At 47.5% G+C, this 22,747-nt stretch overlaps 1 protein-coding gene across 1 annotated transcript in view; it reads left to right on the forward strand.

Moving 5' to 3' along the window:
• Positions 1-12,199: 12,199 nt before the first annotated feature.
• LOC144249979 (NUT family member 2F-like) overlaps positions 12,200-22,747 on the forward strand; it is a 60,921-nt gene continuing 50,373 nt past the window's right edge. Inside the window, exons 1-6 of the mRNA XM_077792216.1 lie at positions 12,200-12,864; positions 14,001-14,129; positions 15,112-15,251; positions 15,723-16,096; positions 16,369-16,519; positions 17,073-17,723. Coding sequence (XP_077648342.1) covers positions 12,200-12,864; positions 14,001-14,129; positions 15,112-15,251; positions 15,723-16,096; positions 16,369-16,519; positions 17,073-17,723 — 2,110 coding nt within the window. The remainder of the gene's footprint in view (positions 12,865-14,000; positions 14,130-15,111; positions 15,252-15,722; positions 16,097-16,368; positions 16,520-17,072; positions 17,724-22,747) is intronic.

A 22,747-nucleotide genomic window follows, 5' to 3' on the forward strand; every position in this document is an offset into this window, starting at 1 on the left:
TTCCCTCCTTTTGTTTTAATAAGTACATTTTAATAATTTGATGAGCTCTTTCAACGATGCTTTGTCCCTGTGGATTGTATGGAATTCCTGTTATGTGAGTAATGCCAAATGATGAGCAAAATTGTTTAAAAGAGGTAGAAGCATAACCAGGACCATTATCTATTTTTAACTGTTTTGGAACGCCCATAGTGGCAAAATTTTGTAAGCAATGAGCTATAACATCTTTAGTATTTTCTCCGGCATGAAGGGAGCCCATCAAAAATCCAGAAGAAGTATCAACTGTAACATGCAAATATTTTAATTTTCCAAATTCTGGCAAGTGTGTGACCTCCATATGCCAAATATGGTTAGGTATCAGTCCTGTAGGATTGACTCCAAGATTAGCTTGTGGTAAAAATGTCACACAATTTTGACATTGTTTTATTATATGTTTGGCTTGTTCTTTAGTTATTTTAAAACACTTTTGTTTGACATGGAACCTTTTATGAAAATTTATAGCTTCTTCTATTGTGGAGAAAATATGTATGTCATATGTAGATTTATCTGCTAATTCATTGCCCAAACTAAGGGCTCCAGGCAATCCTGTATGTGCCCTGATATGTCCTAAAAAGTATGGATCTTTTCTGTCCCAGATTAGACTTTGTATAGTGGAAAACAAAGAGAAAACAGTAGAGGAAGGGGAAATCCTACCAGCATCTTCAAGGGATACTATACCATTAACTACATACTGACTATCAGAAAATAAATTAAATACAGAATCTTTAAACATCATAAAAGCTTGTAATACTGCATTAAGCTCTACCTTTTGAGTTGATTGTTTGGGTACTAAAAATGTAAAAGTTTGATCAGAGGTAACTACTGCTGCTGTACCATTATTTGACCCATCAGTGAATATATTTGGAGCATTCATGATAGGGGTTTTTCTTGTCATTTTTGGAAAATCTACAGGATGCTTAGACCAAAAAGACAACAAAGGATTAGATGGTAAGTGATTTTCAAATGAAACATTAGATTTACACATGATTATTGCCCAAGTATTTAACTCATTAGCTAACTCATCAATTTGATCCATAGTATATGGAGTAATAATTTTATTGGGAGAAATGCCAAACACTCCCTTTGTTGCTTTTATTCCTTTGAGTATTAATTGACCTACCGCCTCAGGATATCTAGTAAGAATAGTGTTAGGAGAATAAGATAAATGTATCCACAATAAGGAATCTTCTTGCCAAAATACTCCTGTAGGAATATTTTTTGTTGGTAGTACAATAAATAATAAATGCAAACTTATTATTCTATCCAAATGCATATTTTCCATATATGTTTCAATGATTTTTAATGCCTTTCTTGCTTCAGGCGTTAACATGCGAGGTGAATTTGGATCTGATGGACCATTTAGGATATCAAATAAAGGTCCTAGCTCTCCTGTTGGTATGCCTAGATAAGGCCTTATCCAATTTATGTCTCCCAATAACTTTTGAAAGTCATTAAGTGATTTGAGTTGATCTACTTGTATTTGAATTTTTGGTGGACGGACCATGGTTGAGGATAATAGAACTCCTAAATAATTAATTGGAAGATTTAATTGTACTTTATCTATTGCTATCTCTAGATTATAATTTTTTAATAAATTTGTAAGTGTGGCATAACATTCTAGCAATGTGTTTTTATCTTTATATGCCAATAACACATCATCCATATAGTGAAATATTTGTAGTTCAGGATTTTGATTTCTAAGTGGCTGGATTGCTTTGTTAACATAAATTTGGCACATAGTTGGGCTGTTAGCCATCCCTTGATGGAGTACTTTCCATTCATATCTCTGATCAGGACTTTCATGATTTAGTGCAGGGATAGTAAATGCAAAATGTGGACTATCCTCAGGATGAATTGGAATTGAAAAAAAACAATCTTTAATATCTATAGCTAAAACATACCAGGTTTTGGTAAGGCAGACAATTGGGGAATCCCTGATTGAGCAAGTCCCATAATAACCATTTCATTATTAATGGCTCTTAAATCTTACAGTAATCTCCATTTACCAGATTTCTTTTTAATGACAAAAATGGGAGTATTATGGGGAGATACGGAAGGTTGTATATGTCCTTCCGCTAATTGTTGTTTGACCAGATAATGGGCTATTCGTATCTTTTCTTTAGTTAGGGACCACTGAGGAAACCACACTGGTCTTTCTGATTTCCAAGTAATTTTGATTGTCTCAGTGGCCCTTTCTGAAAATCCAATCCATGTCTATTTATTCCTTGATCTATTTGAATTGGTGCTGCTATACCTTGTTCTTGTTCTTTTAATCTTTTTTCTCTCCTAAAGCCTTGTCTAGCCCTAGTAGTGGGCGTGTTAGGATTGATGTTATTTGTTAATGTCAAACCTAATTGATCTATTATATCTCGTCCCCATAAATTTATAGGAAGATGATCCAATACATACGGCTGCATAGTTCCTTCACATCCTTCAGGATCCTTCCAATCTAATACCATTGCACTTCTATGGGGATTAGTTGCCACTCTTAGGCCTCGAAGCGTTTGAGTGGCTTGTTGGAATGGCCAATGTTTTGGCCATTCTTGACGAGATATGATGCTAAGGTCAGCACCTGTGTCCAGTAGACCGTTAAATTCATGTCCTTGTATATTTAGTTTAGCATGGGGGGAGAATCTAAATTTAAAGACAGCATAGCCCAATCTACACCTGTGGAGCCTAATCCCCTGGAACCTCTTTCTACAGTATGACTGGAAAATTTATCATGTAGGCTGGGTATTATTAATAACTGTGCTATTCTATCTCCTGGTGAAATTACTGATATACCTCTTGGAGAACTAGCTATAATTTTTATTTCACCTTCATAATCAGGATCAATTACCCCAGGACTTATCATAAGTCCTTTTAGTGTAGAAGAACTGTGTCCCAATAATAAGCCTACTGTTCCTTGGGGAAGAGGTCCTTTAATTCCTGTGGGAATGATTTGAACTCCCATCTCTGGAGTTAGTATTGCTCTGGCAGAGGCACAGATGTCCAACCCTGCATTCCCTCTATTTTGTCTGATGAGGGATTTAATGGATAATGTGTCCTGGGCACTACCTTGATGGTGCTGCTGGGTTCCTCTATTGCCCCGTATATTTGTGGTTTGGGGCCCTGGAGCATTGGGCCCTTTAGTCCGTTTTTTCGCAATGGAGCCTGATGCCTTTCTCCACGATATCGTGGGTAAACACTTGGTCCTTGTCCGTTTTGATAACGGAATACCCTCTATGGTGGTTTGAGAACGGCATTCATTAGCCCAATGTCTCCCTCTATGGCATCGTGGGCAAATACCCGGTATTCTATTCCTTTGATACCTAGCTTGGTTAAACCCTACTCCTATGGGGTAACTCCTTTTAAAATGTCCTGTTTGATCACAATTATAGCATGTTTTTGGCCTGGCATCTAAAGCCTGTTGTACTGCTGCCAAGACTTGCCCTTGTTCATTAATGTCTCTACATAATTTAATATATGTGTTTAAATCTTCATGTCTCCATGGTCTAATGACCTCTCTGTAGCAATGATTTGCTTGGTCATAAGCCAGTTGTTTTATAAATGGCATTGCCTGTTCTGTATCCCCAAGTATTCTAGAAGCTGTTTGAATAAACCTGTCTACAAATTCAGCGTAAAGTTCATTAGTTCCTTGTATTACCTTAGATAATTGTCCTTGTAAATCTCCATGCCCCTGTAAAGTTTTCCATGCCCTAACTGCATCTACAGCAATTTGTGTGTATATGCCAGGATCATATTCAATTTGTTGCCATTGACCCTCATAAGGTCCTTTTCCTAATAACATATCTAGATTTCTTTGAGGGTAACAGGCTGCTGCATTTATCCTAGCTGTCTCCATGCAAAATTCCTCATTGGCAACCTTCCATAACAAATATTGTCCTCCATTTGGCACAGATCAAAACATGTTAGCCCAATCCACTGGCATCATGTCTAAGTTGGTAATGGATTCAACCATGCTCACAGTGAAGGGTGCTTGCAGCCCATAGGTTGTTATAGCCTCCTTTAATTGCTTCACTCTTTTGAAATCTAAAGCATGGTGAATTCGTTGCCATCCTGCCTGTTCAAGTACAGGGCATGCTAATCTTTGGGGTCCTGCCTCAGGATTCTGTCCATCAACTACGGGAGTTGAGGGCCGCTCAGCTGTAGATGGAGCTGTTGGTTGAATTACGCCCTCTGGCTGTTAGTAGCAGCCTCCTGTTGTAATTCCCCGCCTGATGGTTGTTTTTCCTCTGAGCTTGCTTTCTTCAAATTTTCCTCTGTCTGACTAACTCGAGAGATTTTCTCTTTTGCTTGACCTAACATGTTTTCTACCATAGTCTGGACCTCTAACAATTTACTTAACAGTTTTTCGGTTTGTTTTTTACTAGTTTCTAATCTACTATAAAGGTAACACAACCCAATAAGATAGCATAAAACAAAACCGAAACAGAATGAAACAAAAAAGGAAAAAAAATAATTGTATCAATTTTCTCTTTCTCAAGGCCGAACAACTTCAAACCTTGAGCCAACCATTTTTCACAGTTTGCCTGAGAAAATTCTAGGGAAGGCAGCTTGAAATAAAAACAAAATAGATCAAAACAAGAGCACATTGTTTTTTGAAATGGTCACCCATTCTCTCGCCTTCCCACAGGGGCGAGCAATTTTACTCACCTCCAAGCTTCAGGCATTCCATGTACGGGCCACCAATTGCCCCAGTCTGGCTGGGCACAAAATCACGAGCCACTCAAGCAGGAACAAACTTTATTTTTGAAACTGCTGCCAATGCCCCGTACGCACCCTGGAAGATTGCTGATCCACACACGCGTCGTTCTCCTGGAACCCCAGAGGAAGTTCCTCCCCCAGAATTCCCTCCTATTGCACTTCCCCAACCAATGGGAACTCTCCAGGAGTCCCGAAGCAGGCCGAGGTGAACAGCAGGAGTCCAATATCCATATGAATGCAAATCTTAACATAATCATATCATCTCAATGACTAGCTGGGGTCACCTTTCAACCAAAAATGCCATGCATCATATTACTTGGATGTGGCTCTTAGCAATATCCCACCTTGAAAATCTCCCCCATAGAACCATCCCCTGGTGACCAAATTTCTAACTCATGAGCCTTTCCCAGATTCTATCTGAAGACTAATTCCAACCTAATGACCTGATGCCACTGAACATAAAACTCAAAAGGATGAACAGCAACAGCTACCATAGCTGGCTCCTGGCAGTTCCAGCACAGAAAGAATACGTGCACAAAACTCACCTGCCCCAGGGTGAACTAACTTGAATTCCAACCTCAAATACACAAACAAAACCCCAGTAACATCTCCAGCCAAAAATACTCCTCAAGGATTCTGAACAGATGTACATCTGATATCTCCACCCAAAACGCACAGAATCACCATCTGTTACTACATGATTTTTTTTTTTGCAGAAAATACCCCATTTGTCCTAAATTCATGTGCATTACCACAATTAAACATACACATTCAACATGGGCCAGGCACATACCTGTACAACAAACACACTGCTCATATACATCCAACAAATACCCTACGGGCACGGACTCTGGCAAACTGAAAAGTATAAAACCAGTCATCTCTTGCACTAAAACAAAGCAGACCCACATGAAGCCCCACAGTTCTAAACTACATACATTCCACAATACCTGAAGACAATCTGTTTATAAGGACACAATGAACCCCTCACATCTGCCAGAACCTAAGAGTCCCATGAATTCAAGACACAACAACCAACATTTCTCAAATGCATGAGAGTAAAACATAATTATATACTAGAATCACACATCCTAATGTCACCACCAAAATTTTCAAGAATTTCATCCCAAAGTAAGCACAAACAGAATGCCTGAGCATTTTGTATACACACTGATTCTAAATACACACATCCACAAATTCATGAACATACTCCTCATCACTTGATTATCTACACCCAAAATGCAAAAATGCTATTCTTGCATGCATGAGGTAGAGAGCTCAATACCAGCACACCTGAAAAACCATGCACATATTAATTAATCGCTATATATGGATCACTATATATGTAAAACTTCCCACAGGAGACTCACACACGGAAATATATGCAAAACATGAATACAGAGATTCCCTAAAACACTACTCAGTATTCTACATAGCCAGAAAGCACTCTGCCAACCTCACCAGCCAAACATTCCTGTCCACACATAGAAATGGCACAGCATTCTCCAAAGCAATACACTTTGAGTACTCGTAGCCATCTCATTCCAACTGAAGAAACTTACAGAATTCACCCACCCATCTGCTAACCCACAAAGGAATTTGCAACACAAAAGAAAATAGTTCCAGCATATCATATAAAATACAACTAAGCTCACTTACAAATCACAAATTATCACAGGCAACTAGAATACACTTTATAACTACTCAAATTCTAAGGAATAACTGTATCATGAATCTCTAACACATATAAGCACAATTTCCACACTCCCTTATGCAAATACACAATGTCACATCTCCATCTCATACATATATCCTTACTGCCCAGTTATAAATAACTTTCTACTTAATACATATATGGCAGCAGAAAGCAGACACCAACTGCCATGTCCCTTAAATACACCTACTAAGGAACACCTAAACATTCTTCCCGCTCACAACTATTGCTACTACATGCAACACAAATACACACACCCCTAAGGTGAGGTAGGTAATACAATCTCAATACACAAGTAACTCCACATAGGCATCTCATCTCTACCCAGGTACCCACTACCAACAAATGTGCACATATATCCAAATATACACAAAATATCACACACTCTTCATATTCAAGCTCACACACTTCCAAATATGAAAAAATAACTCATCTTCAAAAATGCAGAACCCTAACAACTCCAAACTACACTTGAACATATTCATCCCACTACTCCACAAAATTAGCAACTGACTAGCCTTCATGCACTCAAGTATATATACTTGAGTGAAATGAAAAGACGTTTTTTTTAAACCCCACATAACCAAGCACTATGTCCCAAAATACAAATACCGCTCTCCTCCATTTCCCAACTGCAACAACCACATTGCAAACCCAGAGAAACATACCCAAACACATTCCTTAACTTAGCCCATTTCCAAACACACATATTACACCTAAACTTCCCAAGGTGCATTCATGGGCCAAAACAAACAAGACGACAGATAAAATATTACAACAACCAAATTACAAACACCTGAGCCCAACTCCTGAGTTTACTTCTCTCGCCCTCCAAGTACACCAAACCCTGCAGTCTCACCAAAAACGTCAGACTTTCCCTTGATCTCCAATATCCACGCAGACACCACCACCCACACTTCTGAACACACACCACATTCTCCTCAGTCAGTCCTAAACAGAACAAGGTCCAAATTATGAATGCACATCCACACATTAGGGACCCCAGCACCCACCAAAGGAACAGGGAAAACACCCCAGCCCTCTGAACTCCTACCAACCATAGAAGGACCAGCGCAGCGTCTCATTTTCTTGCACAAGTTACTACCCCTTGATCCTCATGCCCATCAAGACGGAAGGAAAACTTCCTGGCACCCAGAAAGACCCACAAGGGCCCCCCAACAGCCCCCCAACCACGCTGAGAGCACATCATCAGTGTCACTGCGCAATACACGAGCACCACACACTAATAATACAACACGAGTCTCTTTATTGCACACGACGTGGGGTCACACCGTTCTCCCGTCATCATTCAGGTGCTCTGTCCACCGACAGCCCACCTACGAGGGCCGTCAATCACGGTGTGACCACAGTGGACCCAGCACACTCAGCTCAGTGTGTTCCCTTCTGCAAAGTCGCTAACGTCACGGGAAATGCGCGTCCTTCAGCCTAACAACCCGGATGCCAGCTGACGGTGTCCCCAACATTCACAGCTTTCACAGCGACAAGGAGATGACCGTCACCACTTCCTCTGACACCGACAGGAGCCGCGGACCTGCTGACCAGGACCACGCTTCTCAAGCACCGCACAGGTGCCCCGGAGCCCGGGCGTGGCACAGACTGTAAGGGACAGGGACCATGCCCGTGGGCGCCTCACTGGCCCCTGCGCCCCTCACTTCCGGGCCACCTGCGGGCGGCCACGTCCCAGGGGAAGCAAGGCCGGCAGCCGCACTGCCCCGCGAGCCACAGGGGCCGGTGGACCCGGCAGAGACACACTGCGGACGGGAGAGGCTCGCGGGTCCAGTACCTCGGGCCTATGGGACTGAGTCTGGACGCTGCCATGGGAACCCAGCCGGCCGTTGGGAACACACGGGCCCCACTCGCGCCTGCGCCTTGCCCCGCCAGAGCCTCAACGGACACTGAAGCCATTGGATGGCGGCCTGCGAGCGCGCATTTCCAGTCAAGCCTGTGCGCATGCGCAAGGGGTGCGAGAAGGACACTAGGGGGCACCCGCAAAGGAGGAACAAGTGGGTCGGGAAGCCTGCAAGGTGTCATGGGCAAGGAGGCGCCTCCTCCAGAGCCTCTGGGCTGGCCCTTCTTTCAGCCAGAGCGTCTTTAATGACAAAGTGATTTTCACTGTTAGGAATTAGAGACCGCCCTGTGCAGCCCTTGGGAGCTCTCTACCCTGAAGCACTGGATCCCCATTTGGGCCCAGTGTTTATACCCCCTTCTGCGCAAACATCAGTGTGTGCTTTCCTCCTAGTCCAGCTGTAGGTTCCAAGAATTATATGCCTGGGTAACACTCTGAAAACCCCATTCCTTGATTTTGCCTACTGAGCCATTATTGCATAAGGACAGCCCTCCACTATATACAGATGCCCAAATGTTCTCTTTGACAGTTTTTCTCCTATGTTTGATGAACATTTGGCAATGTCGACCAATTTGGGCACACACCAAAATATCCTCTTCCTTTTTTACTCCATAGCATATATTTAGCCTGAACTTTTCAAATGTGTACCATGGATCCCATTGACCCTGAAATGCTTTATCCCAAAACAACAAAAACAATCCTTTGATACTCTTTCTGGAAATTTAGGTAATTAGTATCATTTCTTTCCAAAGGATAATGTGGAAGTCATGTCCCATGTGAAGCTGCCAAGGTCCTAGGACGGAAAACCTTTACAGGATGCAGATAGGGCCTTTAGCCATTCTGCCAATGTTCCTGATGACAAGGACATCCATGTTCACAGTGTTTTTAATTATTTTCCCTTCAGCAATCAATATGAGTTCAGGACTTTACAAGAGTAAAGGTCAGATGGTAGGACAAAAGGACATTTCAATGCTCCTTCCCATGGCCACTTTGCAAAAATCGCATTTGACAAGTGTGATAATATGAGCACTTGTGGTCTAGCAGTTTGAAGTAGTGCAAACTGATTGCATGGGGTAAGGGCTGAAGCTCACTGAGAAAGCACTGACTAAAAATCTGCAAGGCCCCAGAATTCCACCGGGGTCTAGCAAATAAAGCTTGCTTTGAGAATCTGAACTCCATCATTCAGTATAACAAACAACTAAAAAAACAAACACCTGATTTTGGAATGAAAAGACAGTTTTTCTACACTGCATATTTTATATCACTAGTTTAAAAAAAAGCCCCACCAACTATTTCATCAATGTGGGGAATAAATACATAAAAAGTGAAGGAAGAGTGACAGAAGCTTGTTCTTAGTTTGCCACCTCCACCCATTCATTGAAAAGACTTATAATAAGGTGTTGAATATTTCAGGAACACCCAAGAGTATGTTTTGCTGACAGGGGATGGGATGAAAAAAAACACTGTATACATAAAATGCAATCCATACCCTCCAGTTTAGAGTAGGGGCCGTTCAGACCCCTGTGTGGCTCGTGAGAGCCATGGCTCTCACCACTCTGCTGCACATTTGAGAAACTACTGCAAAATGACCCAGAGGCACACATCACTTGTGTCACCACTGAATTGCCTGAAGGGAACTTAAGGTTCTTCTATATGTGCAAGAGCTCTTCATGAAATGTCTGCCCAGCCCCCACCCAGGCCAGCTCCCCTTGGCCCCTCCCCCTGCAGAATGTCTGGGTCCAACATTCCACTGGGGTTTACATTTAAACTTTGCCCAGCTTGGCTCAGTTGGACCCTGAGCATCTGTTACAGACAGGTCACTCTCTGGGTCCTCTACTGACTTTTCCCACTGTGGAGACTGTGAGACACTGTGTCCAGTGGTCCTGACCTTTGGAAGGAGGTAAGCCTGGAGGGATAGGGGCTTGTTATCTGAGGGCCAGTCACCCCCAACCCTTGGGAGTTAGAATGGAGTACTTCTCCTGAGGTCAACTCACTGAGCAGAAGTAAGGGAAGGAAAGAGCCTTAGAGGATGCACTTGACATGGCCCAGGAAGCCCCAGGAAGACTGATACTGGTCATGGGGAGGAGGGCTCCTAAGACCCAGGTCCAGGCTACTCAGGGGAATTATACTGGGTCAGCAGAAGGGAGAGGGGCCAAAGGATTGATTCCTTGTAGAATGGACACAGGTCACTGCATAATTTTTTAGGCAGTCACAGATGGTGTCACAGTCATGGTCAGTTACGGCTCCCTGGAGTCCAGATGCTGTCCATTCTTCAGACACAGGGAAGCCGCCTGGGATGTCGAGAGGATTGACTGAGTCTCAGATCATAACTGGGCAGTGGTGAGGAGGGTTCATAGCTAGAAAACTACCCAGTAGGTTTCTCAATGACCACAAATGCAATACGATATAGTCTCTGTGGGTGAGGCTGCAGGTTACTCCAACTGCCACAGCCCAGGGTCCCTCACCAACTTCCTGCCCAAGAAAACTTCTCCTTCCATTCAGACAGTTGGTGTCCTCGATTCTTGAAGGGCAGGGAACCCAGGAAACCTCAACCAACATAGATTTAGGCCTCTGGGGGAGGGGTCTTCTGAATCGTTATCTCTGAGTGTAGGCTCAGCTCATTGTTTTCAAATCAACAGGAAGACTTTGCTTATCTTCCTGGTTTGGTTGGTACTCCATGAAAAGGGAGCACATGTGGGGTGTTCATTTTCCAGGATCAGGTATGAAGATGACTAGGTTCTTACGAAGACAGGAAGGAGAGTGGCACACAGTTAGAAAGGGGCCCCACACATATTGTCATTGGAACTTAGGCAGGTGTCCTGATTAATATGTGCAAGTGTTGAAGTGTGGTGCATCTCCCATTCCTTGACTACACTCTCAGAATGTCCTGGTGGACGCTGGTAGCAGCTGGCACAGGCCTGATCCTCTGTGACACTTTTCTTCCCATTACTGGGAGCTCAAAGGAAAAGGACCTCAGAATGGTTCCAATTCCCAGGCCCAATAAAAACAAGACAGTAGCCGTGAAAATCTCTAGAAAACCCCAATCCTCACCATCCCATCAATTTATACACCTCGGTGGCCTTTGCTGGTCATCCCAGGAGAGGATCTCGGGTTCTCACTGTCTATCACATAGACCCCTTCCCTGTGTCATGGCAGGATCCAGTGAACACTGGGGACATGGCTGGCCAGAATCTGTCCCCCCATAGTGTTTGCTGTGGGAAGTTCTGGGAGAGGCACCCACATGCTGGGCATGGTGAACATCAGGATTCCTCAGCCTCTAGCTAGGCAGGGATCTAAATCAGGTGTATTTTGTTTGTGGAAGCCTAGGAAAGAAGTGGAGGGTACACAAGGAGGATTAGCAAAAGGAAGGATGAGGAAGGAGGTGGTGGGGCAATAACTTTAGAACCCGTCACCTTCACAAACGACCCTGGAGTACCTGCATCTGCCCTGGAGAAGATCCCTTTCCTGTTGGCGAGCGTGGGAGGGGCATGGTGCCACTGAGCAGAGTCAAATTGATCCATTTCTAGGGAGTCACCTAGGAGGCCAATGGATTGTCTGCCAAGGATGCACAAGGGTCCTCTCAGAGGCAGGGAAAGCTGAGGTGCCACAGTCCACTGACAGCCTTCAGGGAGTCCTGGTGTCTGGGGAACCAGTTTTCTCAGGGTAGAACTATGACGAAGGGAACACAGCATGAAATTCACTCAGGGACATTTGCAAACTGCACAATGTCCCTGCCCACAGGGCCCTGAGCTGTGAGCATTTGTCCTCAGATTCCCACTGAGTAAGAAACTGGGGGCCTCAATCCTGCTGCCATTTCCCCTAGTCCATTCTCCCCTTTCTTTGCCTCCACAGCATCTGCATCCCAGAGACCAGGCATGAACTTCAATCCTGGTGCCCACATGTCTGCGTTCAGGGGCCTGCCCTTTCTTCCAGCTGCCCCTGTGCCAACACACCAGCCGTTCTGGGAGCCACCCCTGGCACCACGGGTGACTGCACCCATCTCCCAGGGTAACCCTCTGGTGCTGTCCACTTACCCTGGACAACCATATGTGCCAGGGTTGTCCACCCTTGGACAACGTGGGCCACAACTGAGGCCAGCAGGGCCCCCTCATATTCAGAACATTGCCCACACTCAGGCACCCCTCAACTGGAGGGCCCCAGGGGCCTTGTGTGGGGGTGTGGAGCATCCTGCTCCATTCCTCACCGCACCTTCTGCCCTGAGGACCACTGTGCCTGCCTCAGCCAGTGGGGGGATCCAGAACTATGGGATCCACTGGCACCTGGGCCTTCGCCCTCCAGCACCACGGCCATTTGCCCAGGTGGCCCCCATCATGTTCCCAATGAATGCGCGCCAGTGGCCAGGTACAGTGTATGGGGCAGGTGCACCACCCATCTTCCCGGCTGCGGTGGTGCCACCAGAGGACTCCGGTGGACATTCCAGTGTCTATGAGAACTTCCGGCGCTGGCAGCGCTTCAAGACCCTGGTCCGCAGGCACCTTCCTCAGACTCCTGATGTGGAAGCATTTTCCTGCTTCCTCGTGTGAGTGTTCTCCTCAGGCTCCCCCTTGAGCTCTGTGAGGAGGAAAAGCGTGGGTTGGAGAGAGGAGGCTGGGATGTAGGGGAACTGGAAGACAGGTCCTGAGGTGAGGGGACAAGCTGAGACCCTTACATTCCCAGATGCATTCCCTCAGACCAGGGAATGAAATGTGCCTTATGTCAGGTGCCCATCACAGCCCTGTGAGGGCAGGAAATCTGTTTCCAATGATCATCACCATCACAGGAGGACTCAAGGTCAGAGGAGGTTCCTGGGGTAATGTGGGCCAGGAACTGGAGTTGGCTGTCTGACTGCACATAATGCTCCCTCCCCCAGTCATTTCACCTTCCACCATAGCCCTGATTGCTCCTGGCACAGAGGACATCACAACCACAAGTGGCTTAGGGGTGCTGGCCCTAGACAGAACTCTAAGGATACCCACACACATTGTCATGATCTCCTGATTGGGACCCTCTGGTGATGTCACACTCAAGGGGAAGCTGTCTTTGGACACTGCATGGGCATGTTCATCTTTCCCCAGTTTGTAACTGTGCTCCCAGGCCATTCTGTGCACTGTCTTAGTCAGCCTGGGCCACCATACAGGATACTGAGGAACACGTGGACACAAACACAGGCAGGTATTCCTTTCTCACAGTCCTGGAGTCAGGATTCCCAGGTAAAGGATGCCTGACCTAAAGTCCCACGAAGGCTCTCTTCTCCTTGCTGGGAAGACAGCTGGCTCAGCTGTGTCCTCACATGACTGACATCTCTTCAGTGTCTCCTCCTTCTCCAGGAAGAACACTAATGCCCCCATGAAGCACCACCTTCAGGGCCTCATCTAACCCTCTCAGCACTAAAGCCAGGCTCCAGATACCATCACACTGGGGGTTAGGGCTTCACCAGGTGAATGTGGGAGGATAACCACATTCAGCACCTAGTACAGCACATCATGGAGGAAGCCAATCACAGTCATGCTGGTCAATGCAGCCCTTGGTGTTCAGGTTTGGTATGAGTGTCCTGGAGTCCCAATGTCAATACTTTGAGGTGAACATCACTGGGAAATAGTAACAAAGTTAGGAAGGTATGTGGGTCTGCTGATGAAGGAGGGTGACCTTGTGGACACTGATCCTGATGAATTCCAGCCCAGTGCTTCGGTCTCTGTCCCGACGGGCGCCCACCATGACCATGGAAGAGGGCCTGCAGAAGGGTTGGAAGGAATGGCAGCGCACCAGCAACTTTGAAAGGATGGTCTTCTATGAGACTGCAGAAAAGTGAGCTAGCTTCCAGGGCCCAGAACCTAGGTGGGAATTCAGGGTTTGCACAGCAGGGTCGGGTAGGGCATGTCACCTACCTATGTGTTGGCTCTGAGGCGTCCAGCTTTCCAAATTGCAGCTCCTTCTAGCTGAAGCGCTGGACATTCTCTCTGCAACAATCCCAGAATCTCCAGCCTCAATGTTTGTGATTCCAACTGTGCCTTGAGGTTCAGGGTCCCAATGGGGAGGAGAAACCAGTCCAGCCACACTGACTCCTTCTCCTTTGTTGTCAGGGCAGAGGTAAAGAGTTCCACTAGCCTCACACACACCACCTGCCCGGGAACTGGCACCTCTTTACAGAGTGGGGACTACTGGAGCTCATGAAAGTGGTACCCCTTTAACCCAATGTACCAGAAGAGGGTGGCAGTGAAGAGTGCATGGTCAGGGGCATCCAGAACCTCAGATGCCCTAGGACAGGTCTGCCATCTTTACTGCCTTTGCTCTATGAAATCCCAGACATTCCAACAAGTGAAAGGAAGAAAAAGAACCAGCCCTCCGAGGAAGCAACCCAATGTTCTCAGTTTAGCTTCCACCTCCACATGACCCCTCCTGTGCCTTTCTTTCCCAGGGGATCCTTCCAAGGCTCAAGGTCCCTGCCTCAGCATCCCTTAATTGGGCCAGGGCCCTCATATACATCACTTCCCTGACCAGTTTCTGGAACTTGCCTGGTCCATGTGGTTCCTGGCAGGGACAGGGAAACAAGGGTCACCTAGGGCTATGCCACGTCACTCAGAGCTGATTCCCTTCAGGTGCTGGCTGATGTGGTGTTCCCTCAGAACTGCCATTCTTCCTATGTAGCAGCCCCTCCTGGGACTGGCTGACCCACTCCTGGACACAGCTCCATATCTCTGCCCCCAGCTCCTCCCTGGTATGGGCTAGCACCTGCCTGGTATGGCTCACCTGCTTCTCAGCTCAGCCTGTGCCTCCCTCACCCACCAAGGTTCAAGGAGTTTGAGGCTGCGGAGGAGATGGAGGATCCACGGATGCAGCTGTCAGGGGTCTTCCAGTGCCGACCTCCTCCTGTACCTCCAATGCTGCAACTTTCAAAGCCGCCAGTCCCGGAGGCTTTCCAACAGCCAGGTAGGGTTCCCTCTTTCCCACAGGAGCCCACGACAGTCTCTGAATGGTGACAAGGGCTAAGGCAAGTTGTCGTCTCAAATAAGACCTTTTCCTCAGTGTGGGGGATTTGGTCTTGAAGCAGAACAGCCCCTAGCCCCTGAGGTCCCTGCCACCCAGCCTTGAACTGCGTATTCACCAGTACAAGTACACAGCTCCTTTCTCTCCTTGTCTGTCCAAAGAACACACATATCATCTGCCCAGGACTTGGGTCCTGGAGGGTAGAGAACATGGAATGTCAGTCACTCTAAATGTCCTCCCACTAGACTCTCCGAGATGGTGCATCTGGTGCACTGTTATATCCCTCAGGTCCTAGGTCAGGTTGCCTCATGCATGGCATGCCAGGTTAGGTCCGCTGAACTCTGCCTACTAAACAGTGTTTGGGATGATCATGGATCCCTCATTCATGCACCACTCTGGTCTTCCGTGTCCTAGGGCGCACCTCCAGAGAGACCAACCCCAAAATACAGCCTGCCTGCTCATTAACAGCCAAACCAAAGGCACCAGAGACCAAGGTGCCTGAGACCAAGGCATGCAAGACCAAGGCGCGCAAGAAAAAGGTGGCCATGACCAAAGGGCCTGAGTCCAAGGCGCCTGAGGAGATCCCACCTGAAGCCATCCAAGAGTACATGGACATCATGGATGAGCTTTTTGGGCCTACCACCTTTCCCACATGGGAGCCCTCCCACTTGTCCACAGAAGAGCTTGCTGAGATCTTGGGAGAGGAAGGACTGGAGCATCAGCCAATAGAGGATTTATACCCAGATCCCAGTCTCCTGAGCTATGTTGATAAGGACTTTGTCAACAAGGTGGGCCACGCCTACAATCTTGGTGTAGTCAATGTTGCAAAACTCATGGAATTGATCTTCTAGCACAGATTCTCAGCAGAATTTGTGTGTGTGTGTGTGCACGCAAACATGCGTGCCCTCTTGTAAAATGTTTGTAGCAGGTTGTTGGGCTATAATAACCCCATGGTGTTAGGAGAATGGGATCATCATTGCTTCCTGTTTCTGCTAGAAGTCTTCCTGGCTTGGGGCTATTTACTCCCAAGGTCACTCACACTCTCTTCCTTCTCATCCAGGCAGAGAACATAATTCACCCCCGCTTCCTGGAAGAAATACTTTCCTCTGAACCATATATAGATATCTTGTCCCTAACAAAAGAGCTGGACCAGGAGGAAGGACTCACGCCTGACCAGGTAGAGAGGGAAGGAGGGTCCCCCAGTAGACCAGGTAGGAGGTACACTGGTTATACTCCTCACAAACAATGGCAGGAACACCAGAGGTTGGGGAGAAAGAAAAGATAGAGAAGAGAAAGGGGCACCACATAGAACTATGGAGGTAGACAAACCAGGGTTATGGGACGTGGAGAAAGACACCAAGTGAATAAGGCAGAGAGCAATACTGGCCAGCTAGGAGACAAAGGGACACAACTAGACAAGAAAGGGAGTGGCCACAGGTGGACAGAGGATCAAGGGATAGCAAGTAGATGAGGAAGGCACAGGACCCTACTCATGTGGCCCACAGGACGTCATCTGTCCCTATCCTACCTATGATACATGTTTCCTTGAGTGACTTCACAGGACATAGGATGTAGAAGGGAAAGGAAGGAGACAGGAGAGTCATGGGTAGGTTCAGGGCATCAAGAAGAAAGCCCAGGAGGGTGGCCAGCAGAGACTCAGTCTGTCCCTCCACTTGCCACCTCCCATAGAAATGATTGTCCCAATCCCTGTGGCCCATGTCATGCATGTAGGAAGAGTTGGCCAGTGCCCATATTCCCCTTCAGCTTGTGAAGAAGCAGCTCTGCAGGGGCCTCAAGGTCATGGTATGTCCCAACAGGACTCAAGAGCTTCCCAGGCACCTGCCAACCAAGGTGCAGAGAAGCGGAAACATCACACTGATCAAGGGGCCAGCATGGAGGACTGTTCCACAGAGGTGGCTTCCCAGGTCATGAAGAGGAGCAGGGCCATGGAGCCAGAGTTGCTGGGATCGAAGGACACTGCTGTCCTCCAAGGCCGTCGCGGGTCATCCTCGTTGGGGACCATCCACTCCAACCATCCTCCCCAGAACTACAGATCCTCCTCCTTAAACCTGGGGAACAAAGGTGTAGTGGGTCCCAGAAAAGCCACTTCTGCTGGGGGGCCACATAAGACAGCCAATGGCTGCAGTGTGGACGATGACCTCCAAAGCCTGGATTTCCTCCTTATCTCCCAGCACCGCCTGCTGCCCTGGGGACTGTCCCAGAGCCAGGCCCCTCCAATAGAAACCCTGTGCTCAGGAGACCAAGCACTGCAGGCCCCACCTCCCAAGAGGGGACACCTCAGCTCCCACCCTCCTCCAGGTGCCAGGACCATGAAGAGCGCTCTCACTGGACGCTCATGCAATGTGGAAAAGATGCCCTGCACTGGGCCTCCCCTCCAGGTCATCGGAGGGCAAGGTATGGACCTGGAGCTAGGTGGAACCTCACAGCCTCAGAAGAGAAAGTGTGTGTCATCTGGCAACCAGAAGAAGAAGAGGCCCTGAGGACAGTTGTGTTGGCCGGTGGCCTCTGGGGTGGCTGCCCCTCAGGCAAGATCTCATCTTTGCTTCATTCTACACCAGAAGGGCCAAAGGTCTTCAGCTTGTGAAGACCTTCTTCCCCACACAGGGCAGTTCCTGCGGGTTCGCAGGAAAATGTAGAGGGTGGGAGGGTACAGGGAATGTAGAAAGAGGGCAGGTGGGGGGCAGAAGGGAGGGTACTAGAGGGGAGGGTCACCATGTTCAAGCCTTGGTGGGAAGCTGTACCCTGGTGGACTGTCAGTTATAATAAAGGCAGTTTGGTAGGAAACATCTTCTGCAGCTGCTGCCTTCTGCCATGTGGTCTGTGCATGTCCATGCAGTGAGAACTGAGTGGAGATAACTCTGGTTGCCAGGACCCAAGGCGCACAAGCATCCATCAGCTGGGAATTGTTTGCAGATTTATACTGGTTCTTCCTTTGATCCTAGGGGAAAACAGACAAGCGCTCAGAACCCTAATCATCACATCATTGAAAAGGCCTCTCTTGGTTTAAAGAATCTTCTCTGGGCATCCCTTCATGATCTCTGTCCCTTAAACATCTCTCTTTCCAATTATTTGAGGGCCAGACATGAAGAGGAATCACAAAGAGGCAAAGCACATCTCCCTTGCTGTTGGAGCTCTGGGATCTGAGGACTGACATGTGGCTCTCAGACCGTAGTGTTTAGTCCCCTGTCACTGAATGTCAGCAACCCCCAGCTCCAGTGGCAGCAGTTCTCCTGTTGCTTTCCTGGGGACAGTAGCCGGCCACTTGCAACAGTGCCCTGGAACTCATCTGACAGACCTAGCAGCTCCTGTAGCTTGCCACTGCTCTGGGTCACTCTCTGTGCTGGCCACCCTAAGGTTGACCTACTCAGTTTGCCAGTTTTCAGTGCAACCAACTTGACCTGCTCCAGTTGAGATGAGAGTCTGAATATACAAACTCTACCCATCCCTAAGAGCCTTCATTAGGACTCATGCTGCAGCAGAATGGGAAGAGGTACAGATCATGAAGGGATGCACAGCCACTGTTGGCATAAGGAGACGGGGAAACAAATTTATTTGAATTAAAAAGATGGGCTCAAGCATGCAGTGTCCTTGCAGATAGCCATGCATAAGCATGGTTAGGCGAGGGACCCCTTGCTCTCCAGGCTTGGGACCACTTAAGGGCCCCAAAGGGCGGAGTCATCTGGGGAGGACCTGCTATGGAAGCAAAAGGCTCCGAGTGACCATGAGGCATTTGTGGCAGCCATGGCCATCACAGACAGAGCCATGATTTTGTATAACATGCCTCTTGATATCCTTGGGCCCTCCTGTGTCCTTTGGAAGGAGAGTCACTTTGGAGCCTTCAGTCCCCTGTGCCATTAACCAGGTTTCTAGTAATAAGCCTGGAAACAGTTGTTTTGTCTTTTTTCTTAGACAGCTTCTTTCTCCTCTCCTGAATGATGATGGACAGTGTGCTTGGACTGATCCCCAGCATGGCCCTGGTCTTCCTGTGTAGGTGGCCTGAGGAGAGATCATGGCCTTCCTCCCACCCTCCCACCCCCTCTACAGTCCTGACCATGAACTCCCTGGGGACCCAGCAGCCTGGAGGCTCTGACTGCATCCCACGGCAGAACCACCACTGACATAGCTCTGACCCTCCCTGGTGTCATCCCTGCCCTGACCACAGCCTGACCTGTGTTCCTTGTGGCCGTCCCAAATGTAATCAAGTCATACAAACCAATGAGAAAAAGAAACTGAGGTACACAACATGGTTTGCCCATATACAAAACTGGGAAGTTTGCAAAGGAGAATGGTTTAATTACAAGGAGGCCCAAGTTTAGTGCCCCTGATGAGATAAGAGCTGGGGTGAGTTCTGACATGCACAAAAGGGATCAGATGTGATGTACTTTGTGGTCTGTCGTGTGTAATCAAACACCATGGTTCTTCATAGGACACAGGTTCCATGGCTTTCACAGACAGGGACACAATGTCTTCTCAAGTATTTCTTGACAACTTTGAGCCTTCCTGTCTCATTTGGATGGAGAACTGCTTTGGAGTCTTCAGGCCCCTGTGCCATTAATCAGGTTTCCAGACGTAATTCTGGAAACAGTATGTGTTTAGACAGCTTCTTTCTCCTCCCCTGAATGATGCTGGTCAGTAAGGATGGAAAAAACCCCAGCATGGCCATGGTCTTCCTCAACAGATGGCTTGATGAGAGGACTGGCACTGACTTCTAGTGGAAGAAGTCACAGCACACTAGGGAGTCATCAACTTACACCACCAAGACGCACTCCCTCCATTAATGAAAAGCTGTGCTTCCTGACAGTGACCAGAGGGACTGGGCCCTTGTGGGCCCCCTTTGGTAGCTGCACCCTTATTGAAACTCCGTTTAAAAACCTGATCTCTGTGCACTGGCCGCACTGATCAGAGTCTCCTGTTTCCTGGGGTCTTGGCCAGACTCTGGCACGCTGGCCAAACATCTGAGGCATTGTCTGCTAACATCTCACTATTTTTGCTGCAGGTTATTACAAAATAACTTTAGGAATACATTTACATAACTCACATCACCCACCAAATATTAAAATTCTAACTTCTAATATGGAGGGGTCTGCAAGAATATCATGTCACCATTCAACTTTGACCAGATGGTCTATGAAATGGCAGAATAGTGGGTCAGACACCTGGGGCTAGGCCTAAGTGCTAGGGAACATGGGCTGCACAGCTGGCCCAGGTGGGCCTTGTAACCCATACCCAGCCAGGAAGGGCATCTGCTACCACAGGGAAAACCACTGAACACTTTGCTCTCCAAGCATTTCTTCCCTCTACCTGGAAGGCTGGACACTCTCTAATAGTCCTGGAAGCTCTGGCCTCAACGTTCTTATTCCACCACTGCCTAGAGGTTCAGGTTAGGGTGTGGGTAAGTAACCAGCCAAGCTCAGGGGGTCTACTTGAGCAGTGAGGGCTGCCCACAGATACAAGTTTCACTAGCTTGGTGTTGGCCAACCACCTGGGAAATAAGCCCTCTTACAGCATATGGATCACCCCTGCTCACGAAAGATGCCACAATTATACCCTAATGTTCCAGAAGAGATCCAGCATCAGACACTTCTAATCCCAAAGAGGAGGGATTATCTATCTAACTTCCACATTCTCTAATCTTTGAGATTGTGCAGCAAGATAGAGCTAAATGCATTCCCAGAGGAATTGATGATTTAAAAAAGGTGACAATGGAGTCTACTGTCCCACATGTGAACATTTTGTTCAGGATAGGGCACTCGTCTTAAAAGAAGAACAGCCCCCGAGCATTTGGGATTCCAGCTGCCCTTGGACATGAAGTGGATATAGCCTAGTCCAAGTTGCTATCTTCTCTCCCCCTGGCTAGGCAAAGAGTCAACACACCATCTACCTAGGACATGAGTCTGTGTGGCCCAAGTATATCAAATATTGGTATCTCAAAATGTCATCCCACATGACACACTGTCCCACTGGTGCAGAGTCTCCACTCATGGGTCCTGATGTCAGAATGTGCAGGGCCATCCTGGACCAGAGTATGTCCCTTGAACTCTTCCCTCCACCAAATAGCTGGAGCACAGCTGGAACAACCCTGTATGCACCACCCTCTTACCCTCTGTCCTAGTTTGCACCTCCAGAAAGGCTGGCCCTTAGGCTCACCCACCAGAAGTCTAATGCTGCTGGTATCCAGAGACCAAGGTGCCTGACTAGATCTCACTTGAAGCCATAATGGTATATATGGACATTGAACATCTGGTGGGGTCTCCCAACTTCACCATGAGGAAAGCCCACATTTGGCCATGGAGAAGTCCATGGGAAACTTGGAAGAGAATGAAATTGAGTGGCATCTAAAAGGGGACAACTTGTACCAAGAACCGAATCTCCTGCTCTACATTGATGAGCTGTGCTCCAAGAGGACTTTGTCACCAAGGTGGGCTAGGGTGGGAACCCAGGTCTATAAGACTTTGGGAAAGCCACCCCAGACTCATGGAATTATCCTTCATTCTTCAGATTCTCGGCACTGGGTGTCTGTTGGGTGGGGTAGCTATTGGTCTTGATTTAACAACCCCATGGTGTGAACCAGGAAGACATCATCAATGCCTCCATTAAATACCATAGGTATCCTTGACTTGGTCTCACTTCCTACCAAGGCCACACACAATCTCTTCTCCTCCAAGTGGAGGCTTTATGTACCACACCCTCACTACTTGGAAGTATTTCTTTCTGTAGGACTACACATGGATATCTTGATTCTAACCAAAAAGATGGCAGGAGGAAGGACTCACCCAGCAGAGTGGCCAGCAAAACCTCAGTCTGACACCAAGACAAGTGACACCTCCCATTCATATTTACACATGGCCCCCCTAGTCCCTCTGTCTCCCCTCATGCCCACTGCAGACTGGGAAAGTGCCATTTCCCTTCTGAAGCTGAGGGAAAATCACCCACTGCCCTCAAAGAAGAAATGATCCGTGTAGTTGCCCCAAAGTTATGTTGTGCCCTGAATAAAGTGCTTCTAAATCAGCTGTCAGCCAAGGTGTAGGGGACATGGTGACAGCACTGGACATGAGGCCTAAATGGAGATCTGTCCCACCATGGGTCACCTCATAGGAAATTAAGAGATGCAGAGTCACACAACCCGAGGTCCTATAAAGGAGCACACTGGTATCTTCCTGCACTGTCGTGAGTCTTCCTCAATGGGTGCCATCCAGTCTTTAAGCCTCCCCTGGACCACAGAATCTCTTCCCTAAGTTTGCAACACAAAAGGGCAGTGGGTCCCAGCAGAATTTCTCTTTTAGAGAGAGCCACATGGGAAAGCAGAGGTGTTTAGCAAGGACGACCATGACCCTCCACGTCCCGGGCATCCTCCTGGCTTCCCAGCACCTTCTGTTGTCCTGCGAACCGACCCAGACCAGGGCCTTCACACAGACCCC

This window comes from Urocitellus parryii, chromosome 13 (genome assembly GCF_045843805.1).
Source record: "Urocitellus parryii isolate mUroPar1 chromosome 13, mUroPar1.hap1, whole genome shotgun sequence".
Classification (NCBI taxonomy): Eukaryota; Metazoa; Chordata; class Mammalia; order Rodentia; family Sciuridae; genus Urocitellus; species Urocitellus parryii.